We start from the raw sequence: 20596 nt of genomic DNA, 5'->3' as shown, positions 1-20596 counted from the left end.
GCTACAAACATCAAATCATATTCTTATTTGTCTCTTGGGTTTATTTGATTGTGTTTTAATAAAAACTCCAAAACATGGCTTTTCAGGATTAGAAGACACTTGCACCATGGTTGATGTTTCATGTCAGATCAACACTCAGGCAAGAATATGTTCTCAACCCAACTTTGCTTCTCTCTAGCTTTTGTGCTTTTTCTAGTTTTCACTGCAGAATTATGTTTATCATGTGGATTAGTAGCAAAAAGAATATTGATCATCTGTCAAATTTTCAGCTAAACCAGCCAATCATCTATCAAATTCCTGCCCATGTACGATCGTACGCGTAATCCAAGTCTCAATAATTTGTACACAGAAAGAAAAAAAAACCAAAACAAAAGGTGGGGGATTAATGCTCTTGTTGTGAGTTTGGTTTGGTGCATACTTTAGGATCAATCAGTTAAATCCCCACTCAAACAACACAAGGACAGGTGTTTGGTCTTTGGTCTTTGGTTGGTAATAAAATCCCCCACTAAACTCTGCCTGCTTGATTTAGATGGTCCCCTGAAGGAACATTGTGAGTTGAGTTGTGGCTTTCATTATCATAGATAGAGGCCAATTAGCCAAACCAGAAAATACTAAACCAGAATTTTCGAGTCCTTTAAACCCATCCCACCACACTCATTTAAATTTAAATTCAACCTGGAGATGAGAATATCACTTGTTATACCGAATCTGAAGTTGATTTTCACCTGTCCTGGTTGAATGGCAAGTGCCATTATTTGCTTCATTTTAGTATACTTTATGTCATTAATCTTATCTTGTGGCATGAAAAAAAAAAAGCATACTTTATGGCTTATGCGCAACCTCTTTTTCTATTTGTTTAACAGATTTATTAGCAGAACCAATTACAAAGAAGAACATATCAAAGGGTATGGATTGCAGAAAGGCAAAATACATATGTGGTCACACAACTATATATACATTATTATATTATCTTTCACTAAAAAATGTAACTATGGAATACTACTACTTGGCCATCCTATTGTAGTATTCTATAATTTCTCGTAACAATGAAGAAAAAAGACAAATAGATAAGGTCTTATTACTGTGTTGGTTAAGATAAAAAGTTCCAATTGGTCATACATAATACAAACAAATAGATATTTATCCCCCTCCCCACCAACCCCCATCCCCCAAAAAAATCCCCAAAAAGAAAGACAATATGTAAGTATGTACATTTTCTATGAACCCATATCCCCAATTTTCCTATATTGAAAATTGAAAAATTAAACCTCAATTTCAAGCACTTTTGCAGTTGGGTTTTCTCCTCTAATTTGGTCATGTGCCCCATTGACCCCAACACCTCCTTCTTCTCCCTTTACAATCCCAAGTTTCACAAAAAGTTCATGGCCCCAATCCCATATGTGCAGCACAATGAAAGTCCCAATTCCACCAATGAGCCCGTAGGCTATTGAGTAGGTCAACGGCATCAGTATCAACGTCACAAAGGCTGGGATTGCCTGTCGCATGTCGTCCCACTCAATCTCCACCACTGACTTCATCATCAGCACCCCAACCAAGATCAACGGCGGGCCCACGGCCCAAGCTGGAATTGAAGCCAATAACGGCGTGAAGAAAAACGCTAAAAAGAAATACCCTGCCACCGTTAGCGCCGTTAGCCCCGTACGTCCGCCCTCCCGTATACCCGTAGATGACTCGATGAATGTCGTTACGGGTGATGTGCCGAGCAAGGACCCCACCACAATTGATGTAGCATCTGACATGAAAGCAAAGTATTGACCTTCGAAATTACCGTCTTCATCTGCAAAACCGGCGAATCGAGCCATGGAATAAAGAGTTCCGGTAGTATCGAGTATATCTACGTATAAAAATGTAATTAGTGCTTCCCAAAAATACCCCTTTCCTATACTTTTGAAGCTCAAGGCCCCGGCCGTACTCTCGATCGTATGTACATCCACGACCTTCTTGAAATACTCATAGGCCGAGTCACCTGCCTCCGTTTTTGGAAACGCCGTTACCTCAGTGTTACGGAACCACGAAACGGCCGTTACAAAAACAATGCCGTAAATCATAGCTCCTTTAACATTTTTCACCAAACAATACGCAATGATTATGAAGCCAACGACGCCGAGCCAAAACGTCGGGCTTTCCATTCGGTCACGGAGACACAAAATATCACCAGACACCGTTCCGCCCTCAATCAAACTAACGGTGCCGTTAGCGGCCGCTATGACGGGAGCCAACGAGGCCCGAGACGAAGCGGGGCAGGCTCCGAGTGTCACTAGCGTCGACGAACTGTACCCAATTAACCCGATTCCCTGGTTGCTTTGCAACCCGATAAACGCCAAGAAGAGCCCGATACCCGCGGAGGAGCTGATCCGTACCGGCTTCGGAACCAGTTTAGCGAGTTTGGCGCGTAACCCGACTGCGGAGATGAAGAGGAAAATCAAGCCTTCGATGAAGACGGCGGCTAAGGCGCTCTGGTACGAGACATTACCCGACCCGTGAAACCCGACGACGGTGTAAGCGAAATAGGCGTTGGCGCCCATTCCCGGGGCTAAAGCTAGAGGGAGATTAGCGAAAACGCCCATTATGAGACAGCCGATCAGAGAAGAAGCGACGGTGGCGACGATGAGGTCTTTGCGGACCCGGTCTAAGCAGGCGGAGTAGCCCGGGTTGACCGGGTCGAACTTGCAGGAGGGTCGGGTTGGATGACCCGGAGGTTGGGCCCGGTGCAGTTCTGGAGGGATTGGGTCGGGTCGGAGCAGAGCTGGACGCAATCGGATACGCTGCAAGTGCCGCCGGAGTCGGAGAGGATGGAGGCGTTGACGGCGAGGATGTAAGCCATGGTGAGAAACGTGGCGGTGCCGGCCCGGAGCTCGGTGGTGAAAGTGGAGTTGCGCTCGGCGAGTTTGAAGTGCTTGCCGACTCGGGTTTCGGCAACGTACTTGTTGAGGCGAGTTAAAGGTTTCAAGGGGCGTGGTGGCGGTGGCTCGTGAGGCTCCATGACCATTGAAGAAGTTTGAAGTTTGTGTTGTGCTGTTGGGTTTAAAGAGCTTGAGAGCTTAGGAACTTGGAAGTTTACTGGTGTTTGCTTAACTCGGTGTGTACATGGAGATGGTGACGGTGATGCGGGCGTGGGCTCTGTTGTATGTAATGTATGTGTTTTTATATAATAATATGAATATATATATACATATATATGTAGATAGAGGGAGAGAAGTGGAAGATTAGTAATGCCAAAATGTTATTTGCGTGTGAAGGGAAAGATTCCAAGGGAGAGGGATCTTTTATGCAGTGAAAGGTATCTCCAAAATTGGAAATTGTATTTCTATTGGATCTTCGTAGTGTTGGTTTTGTGTCTAGAGTTGTGCTAACAATCTCAAGTAACACATGATTGGTTGTTCACTGTGGATGTATCAAATGCTATCATCACTTACATCAACAATTCACGATCACTCACCTACGTATGTAATTGTATTACTGTGCGAATATCTTGTTTTGTCAACAATAATCCCAACTAAATCGCCAATAATGACTTGAACTTCTCTAATGACATCACTTACACAAAATAAGTCAGGATGGGTATTTGAATTATGGGTATCATATTGATAATTTCGTCTACATTTACTAGCACATGAGTATTACAATTATTCTTATTCCTAATTACCTAAAAAATCATGAATTACTTTGGTTAGGGAATAGTCGATCTAATTCCAACTCATTATTTCCATATTCATAATTTCCCGATACATGACCTGTCTCATTCCAAATAAACATATAAATTTCCCAAATAAACTATAATTCTTATATTTTATCTTTTAAAATAAAGTCAGAGAAATCGTTCTGGACAGACGAAAACATAAAAATGTTGATTGCATCTTTTGTCTTTCTTATTAATCATGATGTGAAAGTTGAAGAAAAACTATGCATTGAATTTACCCTTAATTGGTTACCTAATCTCTTTCTTTGAAAGAAAATTTCCTAAACATAATCGCTCGTGTGAAAATCTTGACGGCAACAATCATGGAAATATTTTTTTTGAAATAAACGTTTTTGCCAAAGCATTCATATGTGGTCAAATAGGACGATCATTATCATATATTTATTTAAAATGAAATTATGAAGGATAGAGACACTCTTGCCTTGTGAGCTCAGATTAAAATTTAAAAAAATTTAAAAAATAATTATGGGAGAGGAGAAGAGGTGACAAACTTGATAAGTAATGCATATGTCACGTCAAAGAAGAACACAATAAATTGTGAGCTGTGGTGTTATTTCTCAATCTGAAATATTGTGACCAGACCAAACCCACCAAGACCCGTAACCAAATTGGTTAAAGTTCAAAGTCAAAGTGAAAAGGTTGACACATATAATATATAGTGCGACTTTATTTTTTAACTTTTTCCTTGCCCAATTTTTCAAACAAAAATCCTAGGCAATGCTGTTATTCAACGGTCATGATCTAATGTTTGTTTTGATTCAACCGCTCATTTTGGTTCACAGGACGTGGGAACATGTAACAATAGTGGCTGCTGCCGCCGTCCCATTTCCAAATTTAAAAGTGATGATGATCGCAGGTGGAGACAAATAAACAATAAAACCCACAGGTTATGCCTTGAGAGGCTCAAGTTGACTTTCTCCAACCAGAGAAAAATTTGCAGTACAAATTGTTCTTCTTGTCTTAATAGTTTGATTAGCATTTTGTTATGAAAACTGGGGCTAGTTTGTTTTCACACTCAACGTCGACACCACTACTCTCCCTAATAATCATACTATACTTTTCAAAATATTAAACTGGTGCGGGGTTACCAGAGTGATTGTGGCCTTCCTCTTTCCCTCTGCTCGACACCTAAGATCGAAATTGAAAGGGAAATATTCATAGCTGATACTTATTTTGTTTGTTTTTGTTATTTATTTTAAATCAACGCTAGCGAGTAATTAATTGAAACCAAATTACCAATTGGGATCAACCTTAATTATCAGCATAAGAACCTTCGTCTGCCTCTCTGTGTTGTGTGCTTAAAGTTATGATGCAACTTGCGCAGCTGGAGCGTGTATATATATATATAGAAAGCTGGGGGTCAAACTGCAATAATTCCCACCTTTCAAGGATCTAATAGTGGATTCCACGTAAGACTATTATTTTTTTGGGTGTAACCTCTTATTCTAACCAAGCTGTTAATCAGTAAAACCCATCTGTCAATTTTGAACTATTCAACCAAATTAATGTTTTCTTGGAGTGTATAACTGATGTTAAAGACAGTCGCAGTCAGTGAATCGTTAATGAAAATGAATTTCACAACTTTATAATTGATGACAACTAATTATGCACGCATGAACGACTGTCGTAAATACGCATTTGAACTGATGTTTTGTTCTTTCTTATCTAGATAGAGGGCCTAACAGTCCAATTACTGTGATATCTCCCGTACGTGTTCATGCAAAGTTGGGTGACTATCTATCATGATTCATGAGAGTCATTAATTCTGGCCAATTGTCAAAGTTTGAGAGGCCCCAAACACCCATGTATAGTAATTAATTAATAGAAATTTGATGAACATATTCATAAATACGTACAGTCAAGTGTGTAAAGCTCTTCAATTATTGAGTGACAACTTCACGAGAGCAGTGTCCTTGTTGGTGAAGGCACAGTAGTTTTCAGAATTGAATGCCATATCTACTTCCATGGACACTTACTCAGACAGGATATGGGCAAGAAAAGAAGACACTCTCTGATCATATCAGAAATTGCACAGCAGCTCACAGACATGTATGAATTATAAATATATATATGCCAAAAAACAACATAGTAAATGAAAATGGGACTCAAAGTTGTTCGAGTTAGGTATGTGCTTTAAAATGTGCCTATAAATTTGCAGGCTTTTTTGTTCCAGGAGAATTAAAGAGGAGAAAAGAAAGAAAGAAACCCAAGAAGAAGCTGCCATGCCAGCTATTTGGTGTTGAAAAAACAGACACCATTCAGAAAAAGAAATTGCCCTTCTTTTCCCATGCCAAACCAACCTACCTATTCCGTGATGACTTTTTTTTTTCCCCACCAAAATCATATTTACCTGCTTCCATTGTAATTATAATATTATTAATGAATAAGCTGGTTTAAGCGATGTGATCAGTCGTGCCTCTTCAGCTGGATGCCATTATTTATCTGCTTTCTGTGAGGGGGAATTATAATCATATCATGGTAATGCAAAATTTTCCTTTAGATGATTATGACAAGCACAAAGGGATAAATCCTTGAGGGATTCGGATTAAGCAGGAATTGGCCACCGCGCCCCCCACCATGAGGAACTTTTCAAAGTCCAGAAAAGTAATAATCATATGTTATATATCATTTAAGACAAAGTTTCTTTCTTGTATAAGTTAAAGCGACAATGATGGAGGACATATTTGAGAAGGGTTTTAATTAGTTTGAGAAAATTGGCATCTCATATTATCATTAGGTTTGCTGGACCCGCAATTTGCCCCACTTGTATAATCATGTCATCTAGTTGGGTGATGTAAGTTGAATTTCGTGATGATCAATTTTTTTTTTCCACTTTGATTATTTCATTTATATGAATCTTACATGCATCAACGATTGAGAATCGTTTATTCAACTGACGGAGCGTAATATCTAACTTTTGCATTGTTTAAAGCAAATCCATAATTAAGTGGGATATGCTTAGTGTAAGAAACATTTCTTATTCCCTAATGATAGGATTTTTCACTGAATCCCCAACCAATTTAGACAAAAAGAAAAAACAATGCATTAATAACACTTGGTACTGGGCCCGCAATTTCCTTAGTGTGGCACTATTTTCTGATTCATCCATTGTGTGAGACTTTTGAATGGCCAAGAAGAAGGTAAGAAGCTTTTTTCTTTTTCTTTTTCTTTATTTTTTTTGACATTCCACAGTCTACATACATTTCCATATATATTTCTTTGAAAGCATGCAGGACAAAGCTCTTTCGGCTTTCCTTTGGTTAGTGAAAGGTGATTTGATGTTGAAGTACAAGTTGCTTCAAATATCCCAATCTCTCAATCCCATATGTTGCTTCCAGCCATCCAAAAGATCCAAACTTTTTTTCTTCCTCTCCACATATATCTCATGAATATATATATATATATATATTTATATATATGTTAGGACTTAATTTGGTTGGACTTTTCTTGAGCAAAAATTGTATGTCATTCTAATCCTAACCTTTTCTTTTGCTAAATCCACCTCTGGGATTGGGGTTCCTTCTTGTAATTGACCCACAATTTGTCTACAAAGGTAATTAACAACAAAAGGAAATCCAAAAACACCATTAGAAAACCTTAATATATATATTAGTCACTGTTCAACTTTGAAGTTGAAAAAGATTTGACATTGAAAGAGTATTATGTGATCAAGAGAGTGATAATATTGGGAGAGAGAGAGAGAGAGAGAGAGAGAGAGAGAGAGGTTGCTTTTCCTTTGAATTGAATGTATGATGAAGAAGGCATTGGGTTGCTTGGCAAAGACGTCGGCTTTCTCATGGTCGCCTATAATATCTTTAAAATGGTAAGCGTGAAAGTTACATGAATGACATGACAACCAATAGAATATATATCTTGTGAGGAACTCATTGATTTTTGAGTTGAGAAACAAGGATAAGGAAACAAAACCCCTACAAACATGAATTATCCACTCAAAACTATCCCATTAATTATATATTGAAGTGGTAGAGCCCATCTCGAAGGCATATCACACCAGGCAACTCAAGTTTGATGCATATAATCTGCTTTATTATATATTTCTAAGTGTCCCATTTCTAATATTTAGTGTATAATTGTAGATATTGGTTTAGTCAAACTGGTTAGAGCGGACGTGTTCTTCACTTTGCACCCGAATTCGAATACCCCTTTCCGTAGTTTAAATTAGATTGAAGTAGAATATATTCATTATATAATTAAATTACAATACTTTTTTCCATGGGCCAAATTAAAAGGCAAAAAATAATAATAAGAAGAAGAACAAGAAAAGAGTATGGTGCATGCATGATGCATGTGACATGTATAATATAGCTTTAGCAAGTGGAGATGGAACCCCTTATGGCTTATGAGGTGGAGACAATTTAGGATGGTTATGATCATATATACCATCTCTTTCTTCAGTCTTCTTTGTCGATCTTCAATGGGACAGTGGAGAACCAATCTTGTTTCTTTTACCATTTTCTTATATCTGTGGAAATCATGTGGGCTCTCTCTCATCGTTGCCCTTCGTTGCCCCTGTAATCTCCAACCCCAAACCTAAACTTTTATGCATTATTTTTCAACACTAATTAAATTAAATTAAACAATTCCGAATCGGAATTTGAATTATGAGTCAATCCTTGTGGGTTGCCAGCAGCATTGTACCTGCCCTTTGATTCCACCAAATTCGAAGGAGGAGGTCACGTGGCCAAGCATGTGTTGGCCCATCCCAAGTCGATGATTCTTGTTGACCAGATTCTGATGATTAACCAATTAAAACTGGTTGGTTTTTAAGGTCTTGAAATTTAGGGGTGATAAAACAAAAATAGAAATATGCTTCACGATGTAGTGCTTTTTTTTCCTCTCTTTTTTTGTGCATCTTGCTTGATTTGGTGCCATGCAGGTGCAGCAATCAGATGGAATATGCTAACATGGGTTCATGCCAGCTGCTCCAAATGATGATGATGATAAAAAGTCGGATACCTTTATCATGACAAGTGACTCAAATAATTTTTTTTTGGTTGTGTGGATAAAGATGTGTAAAATGGATATGTTTTGTCACTAGCCATTTCAATACAATTCATGGCTTGAGCCCAAAAAAGTTAGAGCCTAGCCAAACCTATCCATGGCTCTGCGTATGGTGATATAGAATCCAAGACCCGAATAGGGAAAATACTTCCCTCCTTCCCTTGTAAATGGGAACTTCCATATTTATGCTATTGACAGGAAGATCTCTTTCTCGGGAGGAGGCAAGAAGTATCACCCAAATAGTTGAGTCCACCTGATGGGTCTGAATTTGTGATGAAGGTTAGCATGTTGGTTCTTATCAGTAGCAGCTTATAGTAAACTTCGCCATGGTTACCAAATGTTGTATGGGAAATGCAGAAAATGTACATATGAAGATTGTGATTATATTGAGCTCAGGTATAAGCTTTGATATTTTGTTAAAGATTAGACTGATAAAAGGGAAAAGATTTTAGGCCTCACTCATAATAATATTTGACTTCAATAAGCTTACAGTTTCAATTGAGGCCAGATATAATAATAATATATTACAGTAGTTACAAGAATAATTCATCAAACAAAACTTCAAAATCAGAAAAGCTTTAGATCACTCAAGAATAATGAGATATATCACAATTGGGAAGAATGCAGATGCTGTTGTTGTTTTGTTACTGTTTCTCCTCACCTTGCCATGCCCACACAATATCTTTGAGAGCTGGTCTTATATCCTCTTTCAGTATCTTCTTAAATTCCAATGTATCACCATTGGATTTCTTCATCTCAACTAGATGAAAGGATGGAGTGAACTCAAAAATTTCAGTCTCTATGGACAATGCCCCCTTCCTGCCATCCTTGGATTTCTCCAATTTCAATAACCCTCCATCCTTGTTTACTTTCAGCCTCAGCTGCTGGGCAATGTCCTCCAGCTTAGATATAATTGATGAGGCAGACTGCACAGATGTGAACTGTGCTTCTTTCTTTGTACCTTTTCCCATAAACAAACCAGACAAATCAAATCCACTTGAAAGAGAGATGATATCAAAAGCATTCAAATTGGTAGGTCTGGCCAACTCTTGCTTTGCCTCAGTATTATGATCACTGCTGTCACAATTATCAAATGCTGCATCAACATCCACCAAAGCCGGTTTTTCGACTTCTGTTATAGTTGTAATGGATTTGGAGCTTAACCCTTTTCTAAACCAAGGACTTTCCATTATGTTTGAAATGAGAATCCTTTTATTTGGGTTGGGGTTGAGGATTCTTGACAGAAGCTTGCGCACTTCAACTGAAAACCAATTGGGGCATTTATACTCGGCTTTGCCTATTTTCTTATACATTTGTATAAGATTTGTATCATGGAATGGCAGGCAACCAGCCAATAGTACATATAAGATCACCCCGCAAGACCAAATGTCAGCTTTTTCGCCATCATAGCTTTTCTACCTACAACTTCAGGAGCTACATAGGCAGGAGTTCCACAAGTTGTGTGCAGTAGGCCATCTTGCCTCTTGGATTCAGCAAGGGCACTCAACCCAAAATCTGATATCTTTAATGTTCCATTTTCATCTAACAGCAAGTTCTCCGGCTTCAAATCACGGTGATAAACACCTCTGCTGTGGCAAAAATCAACAGCACTGATCAGCTGCTGAAAATACATCCTTGCCATGTCCTCCTTGAGCCTTCCTTTTGATACCTTGTGAAAAAGCTCACCACCTTTGACATATTCCAAAACAAAGTAGATCTTGGTTTTGGTAGCCATGACCTCATAAAGCTGCACTATGTTTGGGTGTTTAACCAATCTCATAACAGATATCTCTCTTTTAGTTTGATCAGTTAGGCCAACTTTCGTAACCTTCTCCTTGTTAATTACCTTAATGGCTACATTCTGGCCAGTTTGGAGGTGCCTTGCATGATAAACCTTAGCAAAGTTTCCTTGGCCTAACAATCTCCCAATCTCATACTTTTGCATCAACACCTTACCCTTATTTTCCATTCCAAATCTTTTAACTCTAATTAATACACAACAACAATACTAATAATAATGTTCTATATGTCCTGCTACTATGAGAAATTTTACTCACAGGGCAAGAGTCTTCAGCGCCATTCAAATCAACAGAAACTCTCTTTGTGGCTTCAATATGCAATATTTGGACCCTGATCTCAGTTTCACTGTGTGTTTAGGATCCAACCTCATCGAGAATGTACAAGGGCAGGCCAGAGTGAAATCTATTTCAAAGTGTTTGATGAAAGAAAAGCACATCTTTTTGCATTCCTCTGTGGCTGTATTTTGCACTGCATGAGAAAAAGGAAGAACCCAGCAGGAAAATGATGAAGGTTTCCCAAAAGAAAGTACCAGAACAATCGTTATGACAATAAACACACACACACACACACACATATATATATATGCTAATGCTTATCATTCTGAGACTAACAAGCAATAAAAAGGAAGTTCCACATTCTATCATTTTTTTTTAATGAAAACTTTGTCATCTAATTCATCAACCACCTTCTTGCCACTCTGAGAAATTCAGATACACCATACTGACCAGAGGGATATATCAAAACTAAGGTAATAGTTACTTTGCCTATATAGAATTCAATGCAAGTTCCTCAAGATCATCAAAATTAAGCAATCAAACAAAGCAAATCTTAAAATTAAATTGCTGATCATCAAACAAATTCTCCTACGGATCATCGAAATCCATATACGCAATCTGTATTCGGCCAGGCACAACAAATCAATGTATATGAAAACAGAATGAAGAGCTCAAGTCAAGAAATAAACCTCTTAATTAGCTTTTTTCAGAACGGAGAAGATGCTGATACAAAACTGAGGAAAGTTTCCAAGCCACAACCAAAGAAAGAGAGAAAGGAAGAAAACTAAGAAACGCAAATCCATACACAAGTCATCTCTATAATTCCAAGAATATGGGACAACGTTAATGTTTGCGTATCGTGACACATATTCTTGGTAAAGTTAAAGCAGTCAAATATACTGAAAGACAAAAGAGCAAACAGCTATGGCAAAAAATCCAAAGGAAGAAAAGGAAAGTGAAGAGGTTACCTTTGAGGAGAAGACACAAAGCCTCCACAGGATCTGAACGTTGGAAGGAAAGAGAAAGATAGAAATGAGAGGATACAAAAAGCAATGTGTTACAAACGTTATGGCCGTTTGTATATTCCACTAAATTCGTATTGAAGTTGTTAAGGAAGGTCGGTCTATCTACCTCTCACCATGCCTTGTTGTTGTACTACCTTAGTTAGAACTCGGAAACCAACCAAATTGTGACAGCTCGCTCGAGGCCCCCGCCGGTTGGTTTACAGTTTGTCTACTCATTTTAAATAAAATTGTATTTTATTTTACAAGGCTGATAATTAAACTAATTTGCAATTAAATGGTCTTAATCATCATTCTAGAACGTATTTTACTCTTGTATGTCTGTTCCTTATAGTCATAGGCTTTATTGCTGGGAAGGGGACCATAGATGAATTGGACTAATCAATCAGACGAGACGTTGCATTGTCTTAATCTCGATGATTAGTGACGGTGGGATTCGGTGTTTGTAATGTTCATGCTTAATTAGGTTTAATGATTGATCGTATTCTCGGGGACCAACCTAGCTAGCAAGAAAGGAAAAAAAATAAATAAGAGGCATGCATGCTTCATGCTCTCCATGCCCCATGGTATAAAATCTTTGACAAATTTCAGATGTTGCACGTTTCAGTGGCTTATTAGTTCTTAGATGGCTTTGAAAATAACCAAACACCAACCTACCAAAAAGAAGAAAAGGAAGATTTTGACAAGGTTTTATTAAGCAGAATAATTTGGACTCAATCAAGCTGCTAAAAATGTACCTTAACAACAAAAAGGATTACATTAACTTATTCACCAAGAAAAGAAGGCTCCTAAAAAATTAGCCGGTGCTGATTATTGAAAACTTATTATATAATAGAGATGCACCAACAAGTTCATCATTAGCTGGGGCAAGCTTGGTAGGTGAACAACCGAGCTCATATATACGTGATCTTGAAGCACATGTCAGAGACTATATAATTAAATCTTCTTCACCCAGAATCCCGGAAATAAGTGCTTGCATACATTCGTTGAAAATGCAGTGCAAGATTTCATACACTAATTAGCTGTTAAATCCATAAACAAACGCCACTTGTGTCCCTGCTTAAGGAGTTGCACAGAAAGGCTTTGCATTTCTAAATAGCCTCAATAGAAAAGGAAGGCCTCAACAAATTACAAAGACCAGTATAATTAATTTAACAAGGGATAAAATTGGAACAAAAAGTTACAAAGAAAGGAGCTCAATGAACTAAGCAGAAATTCATTCAATCTAAATAAAATTTTTAGTATCTGATTCCTTTAGCAACCTCAAAGAAATGAGCAACATTCTCCTCAGGTGTACCTACTACAATGCCATGGCCAAGATTCAAAATATGTCTCCCTCTACCAGCTTTCGTCACCGTATCATTTATTCTGCTGGTGATGAACTCCTTTGAACCAAAAAGAACACCAGGATCCACATTACCTTGAACTGCTATATTTGGTCCCAGTCGTCGTCTACCTTCAGCCATATCAACAGTCCAGTCCAAGCTAACTACATCAACACCCGTCAAAGCCAGCCTCTCAAGCAGACCCCCAGATCCACTTGCATAAAGGATTAAAGGGAGATCTGGATGGGTCTCTTTCACACCATCCACAATTTGCTTCAAGTATGGGAGACTGAATTCCTCAAAATCAACAGGGCTGAGCTCTGTGGCCCATGAGTCAAAAATCTGAACAGCTTGAGCTCCACTATCAGCTTGGTATCGAATATACTTTGTCATCGAAGTTGTAAATTTCTGAAGTAATGCATGGAGGACCTGAGGAAAGAACCATAGCTCAACAAAGTTGGTCAACAGGCAGAAAAGAGGGGAGAAGACATTAAAAAAAAAACAAAGGAGATTTTTTGTGGATTAGAAAATGGATATTCACTCTTTCGTTAACAATGCAACACTCCCAAAAAACATCAAAAGTACTGGTGAATGTTGCAAGATGGGCTCGAAACCAAAACTTTCTCACAAAGGGAGTACCCTAGGAGCTACTAACCAAGTTGAAGGTGAAATAATATAAAGGTGTCGGATGATGAGAGTCAATTATCATTAGTAGAACTATAGTAAAGCAAATTTAGGAAGATGGATGCTAAAGGACCTTACTTATTGGCTCTCTCACAATGCATGTAACCACGATGATAAAAAAAAATAAAAAATTAGAAGATAAAAGAGCCAAAAAAAAGTAAAAAGGGGAACGACTTGCATCTAAGTTTCAGGCCTTCAGTCACACCAAAAAATAACCCAAATAGGAAATGCTGTAATCGGGCTCAATATGCCCCAGTAGGTAGTCAGTGGTGTATCACCAAGGAAGAGCACTAAAGCACATTTGTATCCAAGCTTACAGACCTCAAGTTACGTAAAACTAGATATGAGTAGCACTAGAATTACCTTCGGTTGAGAGAAGGCTAATCTCTTAATCTTCGTGAAGTGTTTTGATGAACCACCTTCCACCACATACGATGCAAGGGTAAAAGGAGCCCCAACAAAACCTAGCACTGCTGCCTGATTATCTACCTGGAAAGGTAAAGATATGGGTGAGGATAACAAAGGTTATAATGCTGGCTGTAGCAGAGAACACCTTTTCAAATTTCAAGAAATAAAATGAGTAACTTTATAAAGCTTCAAAATGTAAATTACATAATTAACTAAAAATGAGATTTAAAACATCCAGTTAGACGTGTGAAACAAGAGAAGGTTATTAGTAACTGTCTATGTAAAAAAAAAAACAAATCATGTTCTTTACTTCAAAGTCTCCAAGGTAGCAATTAGGACAGATTATCTCTGGACAAAAAGACTCTGGTCTCTCTTCCAAATACCATGTGAGATTTTTTTTTTTCCTTTGATCCTTCTCATCAGAAAAATTATTGACACCATATCAGCAAAGATGCTAAATTTAGTGATTTATACATATAATTTGCTCTAGTTCACAGTGAAATCACGAAGATATTAAAAGTTCGAAAATCAATAAGGAGGCATAGAGTTAGACCTCTTTTCGCAAGATTGTCAATGCTTCCCCAACATATGGAACTGACTCTTGAGGAACAAATTCTCTTACTTGATCAACATCCTCAGCTGTATGCAGAGGATCAAATATTACAGGACCCCTGCCTTTTACAATGTCAAATGGTATATTCATCCCGGAGAGAGGAGTAAGAATGTCAGAGAATAAAATGACCTGTCACAAACATGAGAGACCTGTAAGAAAAAGAAAAGGTAACAAAACTACAATATGTAAGTGGCTAAACTGGAAAACCACCAACGATGAATCCCAGAGTGGCATCTTACTCCGTCAGGCTTGAAAACCTTCCAGGGCTGTAGAGAAATTTCGACAATAAGGTCAACGTTTTCAGATCTTTCTCGAAACGACGGATACCTCTCGCAGAGAGTTTGATAACTCTGTCATATACAAAATGCTGAAATAAGTTAGTGAACGTATCTAAGCAGAAGAGAAGTAGCCACTCCAGTCTTAGGCCTTACAAGAGCTAAGAAATAATTAACAGAGAATAAGATAGCAAGATATATAAATAATGAACCTGCCTTCATGTACCTCCCTGCTTGTCTCATGAGCCAAACTGGGGGCCTTTCAACATCGTCCCCACGAACCGCATTGAGCAAAAGCGGCTCAGCAACAGAGGTAACTTTGGGTTCTGCCACACTCCCTGAATCAAATACACATGAATTACAATGTGAAAGACAAAATGAGTATCTGGGAGAGACATTGATACAAGAGGGCAAAATTCAAACTTGGCAAGCATACGATTGTGTGCTAAATAAAAGAATCTAAATTGGAACAGACCCAACATCAATTAGACCATTTCCTACAAAACCCAGGTCGTAGCTTTCAAATTAAGAATGGAAACGACGCCGTGTTATTGAATTACCTCCGAGTGCACAGAGGAGCTTAGGCTTGGAGGCGCATCTGGATCTTCGTGTAAAGGAAGGCGAGGAGGGAACAGAGAAGGAAGCTATGGAGCCGTAGCTGTGAATGCAGGACATGTTTGGATGCGAGGATAATTAATTGGTCTCTCTCTAACTCCAAGCTCTTCGCATATCTCTCTCTCTCTTCTCAGCGAAGATGGAAAAGGGAGAATAAGTCTGTCAGAGGAGGATGACAATAACGATAAGGGGATTTCCACACCGGTGCTGATTTTTGCCATGTCACCACCACTCCAACAGTCAACGGTAACGAAAATGAAGCGCTTCAACGACTGTCGTTTATTCATCCTATCACGACGTGTCGTTGCTTACAAATAATAATTCAAACAAATTTAATCCATTGAAAATTGAGGCCCCCAGCCTTATCCAATAATCAGATTGAAACTTGTGTTTTGCTCTTTGTATTTTGAAAGCGAAAGCAGATTGAAACTTGTGTTTCCAATAATCAAATTCACTTCCCAACTATAAATTATAACAATCGGCCATTGATTATTTATTGGAGTTCTAAGATTTATATACTGAGACGTCAATGGAAGCGTTTTTTTTAATTTAATTTTTGTGTGTATAACATCAGAAATGAGCTTTTCACTATAATAACTTTGTATATCAAAGACGAAAAAAAGAAGAAAAAAAAAATGAGATCAGGTACAAACCAAGAAAAAAGAAAGGAAAAAGCAGATGATCAGCTGCTAGATTACAAGATGGGGGAGAGAATTTGAAGAAGAGAAAAAAGAATTCAGAAAATAGTATCTATTGTTAGCTTCCTCTTTGGTGGAGATTTTTCTATAACCTGCTTTTGCAAGTCCATGAATGTAGAACCCTTGTTAGCAAATAGTCTTCGGAGATTGATCACTGAAAGTTCATTAAAACTAGCAACTGCAAGATCCGCCTGCACCAGGTCATACCTGCGTGTGCCACCATCAATCTCGATCAGGATATACAGTACAACATGTTCGTACATAGTTAAGGAGTATTTCAATGTATGTGTATTTGAATGTGTATCCGTAGGTGTATTCTATATTCATGGGACACCTAAACAGTGCTATCAAGGGTGAAGAGGATGAGAATACATACGCAGGGTGGGCGCCGATCAATGCCACTGCCATCATTGTACAGTTGTGGGCAGCAGTTATACCTCTAGGCTCATCCTCAAACACTACACACTTCGATGGTTTTCGGTCCAGCTGCAAGTGGTATAATAGATTGGGTTAGAGAATGATCCCAAGAAAATTAATTGTATTATCGTATACAATAACATGTGAAGATACAGACTGATTCCAGACACACAGTCTGACTTAACTGGAGAGCTGACCTTTATGGTGACACTAGAAGTACATATTTATACACTAGTAATAGTAAGTTGCAGGAAATACCTTCATAGCTGCAGAAAGAAACCTATGAGCTATTGAATCCATTCCATCTTCCTCTGTCACAATTGCCTGTAACCCACAATGCCGACAATCAGGTACGGTGCGTGATGTAAGTGGAATTAACAGAAATCCATCACCATGGGTTTATCATTCACATCTCAATGGGAAATTACAAATCACAAGTTCCGCTGGGGTTTGGTTATAAAGCACTAAACTCTGTTGTAATTTCCATTGGAAAGTTTTGTGTAATTCAAAAGTACACCAACCTGGAAATACTTCTTGAGTTCCATTCGTTCTAGGGCTTCTGTCATGTTTATCCGATCAAGACTTGAAACTACAGCACAAGGGATACGAGCTGTGGATACAGCATCTAGCCATTCCTTGAGCCCCTCCACAGGTTTACTAAGCTGGAAAAGGAAAAAAGTACATAATATCAGTAGTGGCGTGTAAGAGACAAACCTTAAATAAATTATAAACCGCTTAACACTCACCCTGAGAAGATTATCATAATATAGCTGTGAAAACCTTAATGCCAATCTATCTAGTTCTCCTTCTGCTTCATCCCAGAGTAAAAGCTGAAAGTTTTTGGAGACTTATGAGATGCATCCGATACGAGTATCCAGTGTGATGGTTTATAGGAAATAAACCATAAATTTTACTAGACTAGAAATAGAAAAATGCAAACAACCACCACAAGTTATGGATAAAGAAAGTTGAATTGCAGGAACAGTATTTAATCCCAAAATGCATTAATTGGTCATGATTAAAAATAATTATTTCTTTTCTTCATGAATTATGAAGAATAAGATCATAAAAGATGCAACAATGCATCAGAGAAAAAGAATTCAAAGAGATAAATTATTGACATAATAGCTAGACTACTCAACAGAGATACCTCAGGAGCAAGAAATTCACATGGAATGTCTTAATCATATGGTTCCTGATCAATATTGCTTTTGCCAAGGATCATAACCTTCTCAAAGATGGAGCTACACTTCTTTAAATCTTGCCAAATTTAACATAATTTACTGGGAACCAAAACTTGCAGTCTAATGCTCCATTTTGTTTGTACAGAATTGCTTTATTAAAAGCAGCTCTAAAACCCCATCGTCCCTTAAGTTCTCTATACTCAATAATTTTTTCTCTAGACAATCAGAGTTTGTAGAGATGTTACTGTCTAATAAGAGATGCATTTACTTGTCAAAACACTGCATCTTATCTGACTATTTAGATAACCACAAATCCTTAAATGAACACTAATCCCAAACCTTATGCAACACATGATCAGCACCTGCATAAAGCATTCGTCCTTGCACATCCGCATCTTCAGGAATTTCCTTTCCTGACAAAGAATAAAAGATTTAGGAACAAAAGCAAGTATATAATCAGAAACAACTGCTAATGAAACCAAAGACAGTCAGGATAATCTCGAATATCTGAGCCTCCGGACTTCCCAAAAAGAAGCAAAAAAAAGAGTTTTAGAAGCACACAAAACAGATGGAAAACCAGTTCATCATTTTATCCAACATTAAGAATGCACTGAAAGGCCTGCCATGGGCTATAAAAGGGAAGAAATGGCTGCATACCCTCTTCTGAGGCAAGTTGCTTCCAAGAATTTAATTTCAATGTTCGAGTATCAGCCTGAAACACATAATATACACATTTAATAATTGCACATTTAAATCTTTTTCTTGATGATTTTGGCATATCATTTATAACCACCAAAACTTCAAAACATATAGCTAATGAGTGTTTTTTTATTTATTTCAAAGTATAGCTAATGAGTGTTACAAAAACTTACCACAACATTGTCAAAAGAGAAAATAAGACCATACGCTTCATCAGGTTTCATGGCATATCGTATACGTTGAAGAAAACCTTCTTGGAGTCTGTCGTTCAAAAAATCCTACTCAAAATAAGAATTAACACTAGTAAGTTCTTTCCTATGCTCTAAGAGAGCCAGAAAGTATAACGAGTAAATAAATTTGACAGAACATCATAAAAAACAATTTGGCTGATATACATATACCCCCATATCCTTACCACATCAACCTTGAGAGGCCCATCTGGTCTAAAAGTCTCAAAACCTTCTCCATATTCAGCTCCAATTGCCTGAAACGCCAAAAAAGAGAAGGAAAAACATTAAGCTCATCAAAATCACCTACCTTTTCTTTTCTTTTTCTTTTTCTGAAGAACAAAAACAAAACCCAGAAACTCTGGTTCAACAATATTTTCCATATACACACAAACAAAAAGAAGCAAACTTACAATTAAAAACCGAAACTTTTCAAGCTCCGCTTTCACAACGTACACAAATACCCAATAAATAAAGAAAACATTAGAAGGGGAACAATCAGTACCTCTTGCATGAAAAGCTTGTTGGGTGTGACGGAAAACCCATTAACAGAGCCGTTTTCGTTGAACCCACAAGCACTCCTTACCACCCGGGTATGCTTAGCCAGGTTCAAACGCTTCAGTGTCTGTGAATTAGAAGCAATCAACAGCCAAATTAAAACACGAAAATTACAGAAGATAGAGAAAGGCATACCAAGAATCTGAGCTTGGAAGGGAACGAAGAGTGTGGATGAAGAGATGGGGATCGCCCGAGAAGAAGCAAAGACGAGCTTCTGAAATTGCTGCAAGCACAGTCCATCGGAGATGAATACAGAGCCTCCAAGCCCTGAGAGCTTTACTTCGAATTTGTTTATTTTATTTTTAATATATAATTATTTTCTCTTCTTCTTCTTTTTTGGAGTAAAATTTTGTAAAAATCTTTTGTTGATGGGATGCCGTTTGAGATTGCTATGAAGTCCACGTGACCGTACGTTACCTTTCTCAGTGCAAATCACGTGCTATCAGTATCAGAGAGACAGAGGTCATATCTGTTTTTTCTTCCTAATGTTTTTTTTTTTACAAATTTATAAAAAAACTCAATCTAGACATATATTTATAAAAAAACTCAAACACTATTTAAACATATAAACACACCCAAAATCAACCTCAAAATCAACAATTGTATATTTTTTGGGTGTGTTTATAAATATGTTTTGAGTGTGTGTAATGATGGATTTTGGGTGTGTTTATAAAATGTTTTGGGTGTTGGGGTTTTTTATAATTTCAGCCCCCATTTTGAGTGTTTTAGTGAATCCCCTTTTTTTTTTTTTTCAGATAAGTGACCGCCCTCATCTTATCTTATAATAAATATTTCTTATTTATTTCGCACCAAAAGAGAATATCTCCTTCAACATTTTTTTTTTGTTTTCTTCTCTTTTGTCCTTGATTTTTCAAAGTTTTTCTCTGGTATGAATTATTTAACTGTGCCTCTGTCTTTGCAAAATTGCTAAAATGTGACCAAACTATGCCTTTGGCTTGACTTTCAAATCAGTAGTCTTAGGTTTGAAACTTCGCGGCATCAGTGTGTGAAAAAAACCTCCTTCCCCTTTCTAATTTTGACAACAACAAAAAA

At 37.7% G+C, this 20596-nt stretch overlaps 4 protein-coding genes across 4 annotated transcripts; all 4 read right to left on the bottom strand.

Moving 5' to 3' along the window:
* Window positions 1-1186: 1186 nt before the first annotated feature.
* AZG1 (AZA-guanine resistant1) lies at window positions 1187-3273 on the bottom strand. The gene is given in 2 exon segments (XM_008235638.3): window positions 1187-2698; window positions 2701-3273. Coding segments are annotated over 2 exon segments (1746 nt in total). The 5' UTR covers window positions 3011-3273; the 3' UTR covers window positions 1187-1262.
* Window positions 3274-9288: 6015 nt separating this feature from the next.
* Window positions 9289-11943, bottom strand: LOC103332867 (CBL-interacting protein kinase 18-like). The gene is given in 3 exon segments (XM_008235630.3): window positions 9289-10160; window positions 10163-11011; window positions 11787-11943. Coding segments are annotated over 2 exon segments (1323 nt in total). The 5' UTR covers window positions 10713-11011; window positions 11787-11943; the 3' UTR covers window positions 9289-9387.
* Window positions 11944-12908: 965 nt separating this feature from the next.
* HEME2 (Uroporphyrinogen decarboxylase) lies at window positions 12909-16034 on the bottom strand. Its single transcript, XM_008235632.3, has 6 exons — window positions 15706-16034; window positions 15362-15483; window positions 15110-15220; window positions 14811-14999; window positions 14213-14338; window positions 12909-13594 (listed from the first exon to the last, which is right to left on the bottom strand). Exons 1-6 carry the CDS (start codon window positions 15818-15820, stop codon window positions 13079-13081), a joined length of 1179 nt encoding a protein of 392 aa, XP_008233854.1. The 5' UTR covers window positions 15821-16034; the 3' UTR covers window positions 12909-13078.
* A 347-nt stretch (window positions 16035-16381) lies between these two features.
* Window positions 16382-19876, bottom strand: LOC103332870 (Haloacid dehalogenase-like hydrolase (HAD) superfamily protein). The gene is made up of 11 exons (XM_008235634.2): window positions 19679-19876; window positions 19491-19610; window positions 19174-19242; window positions 18932-19036; window positions 18717-18771; window positions 18399-18472; window positions 17622-17705; window positions 17397-17537; window positions 17134-17199; window positions 16835-16944; window positions 16382-16665 (listed from the first exon to the last, which is right to left on the bottom strand). Exons 1-11 carry the CDS (start codon window positions 19781-19783, stop codon window positions 16497-16499), a joined length of 1098 nt encoding a protein of 365 aa, XP_008233856.2. The 5' UTR covers window positions 19784-19876; the 3' UTR covers window positions 16382-16496.
* Window positions 19877-20596: the final 720 nt, after the last annotated feature.

The sequence above is a fragment of the Prunus mume genome, linkage group LG5, assembly GCF_029339155.1.
Source record: "Prunus mume cultivar Tortuosa linkage group LG5, ASM2933915v1, whole genome shotgun sequence".
Lineage (NCBI taxonomy): Eukaryota > Viridiplantae > Streptophyta > Magnoliopsida > Rosales > Rosaceae > Prunus > Prunus mume.
This window is presented reverse-complemented; position numbering and strand designations above follow the sequence as displayed.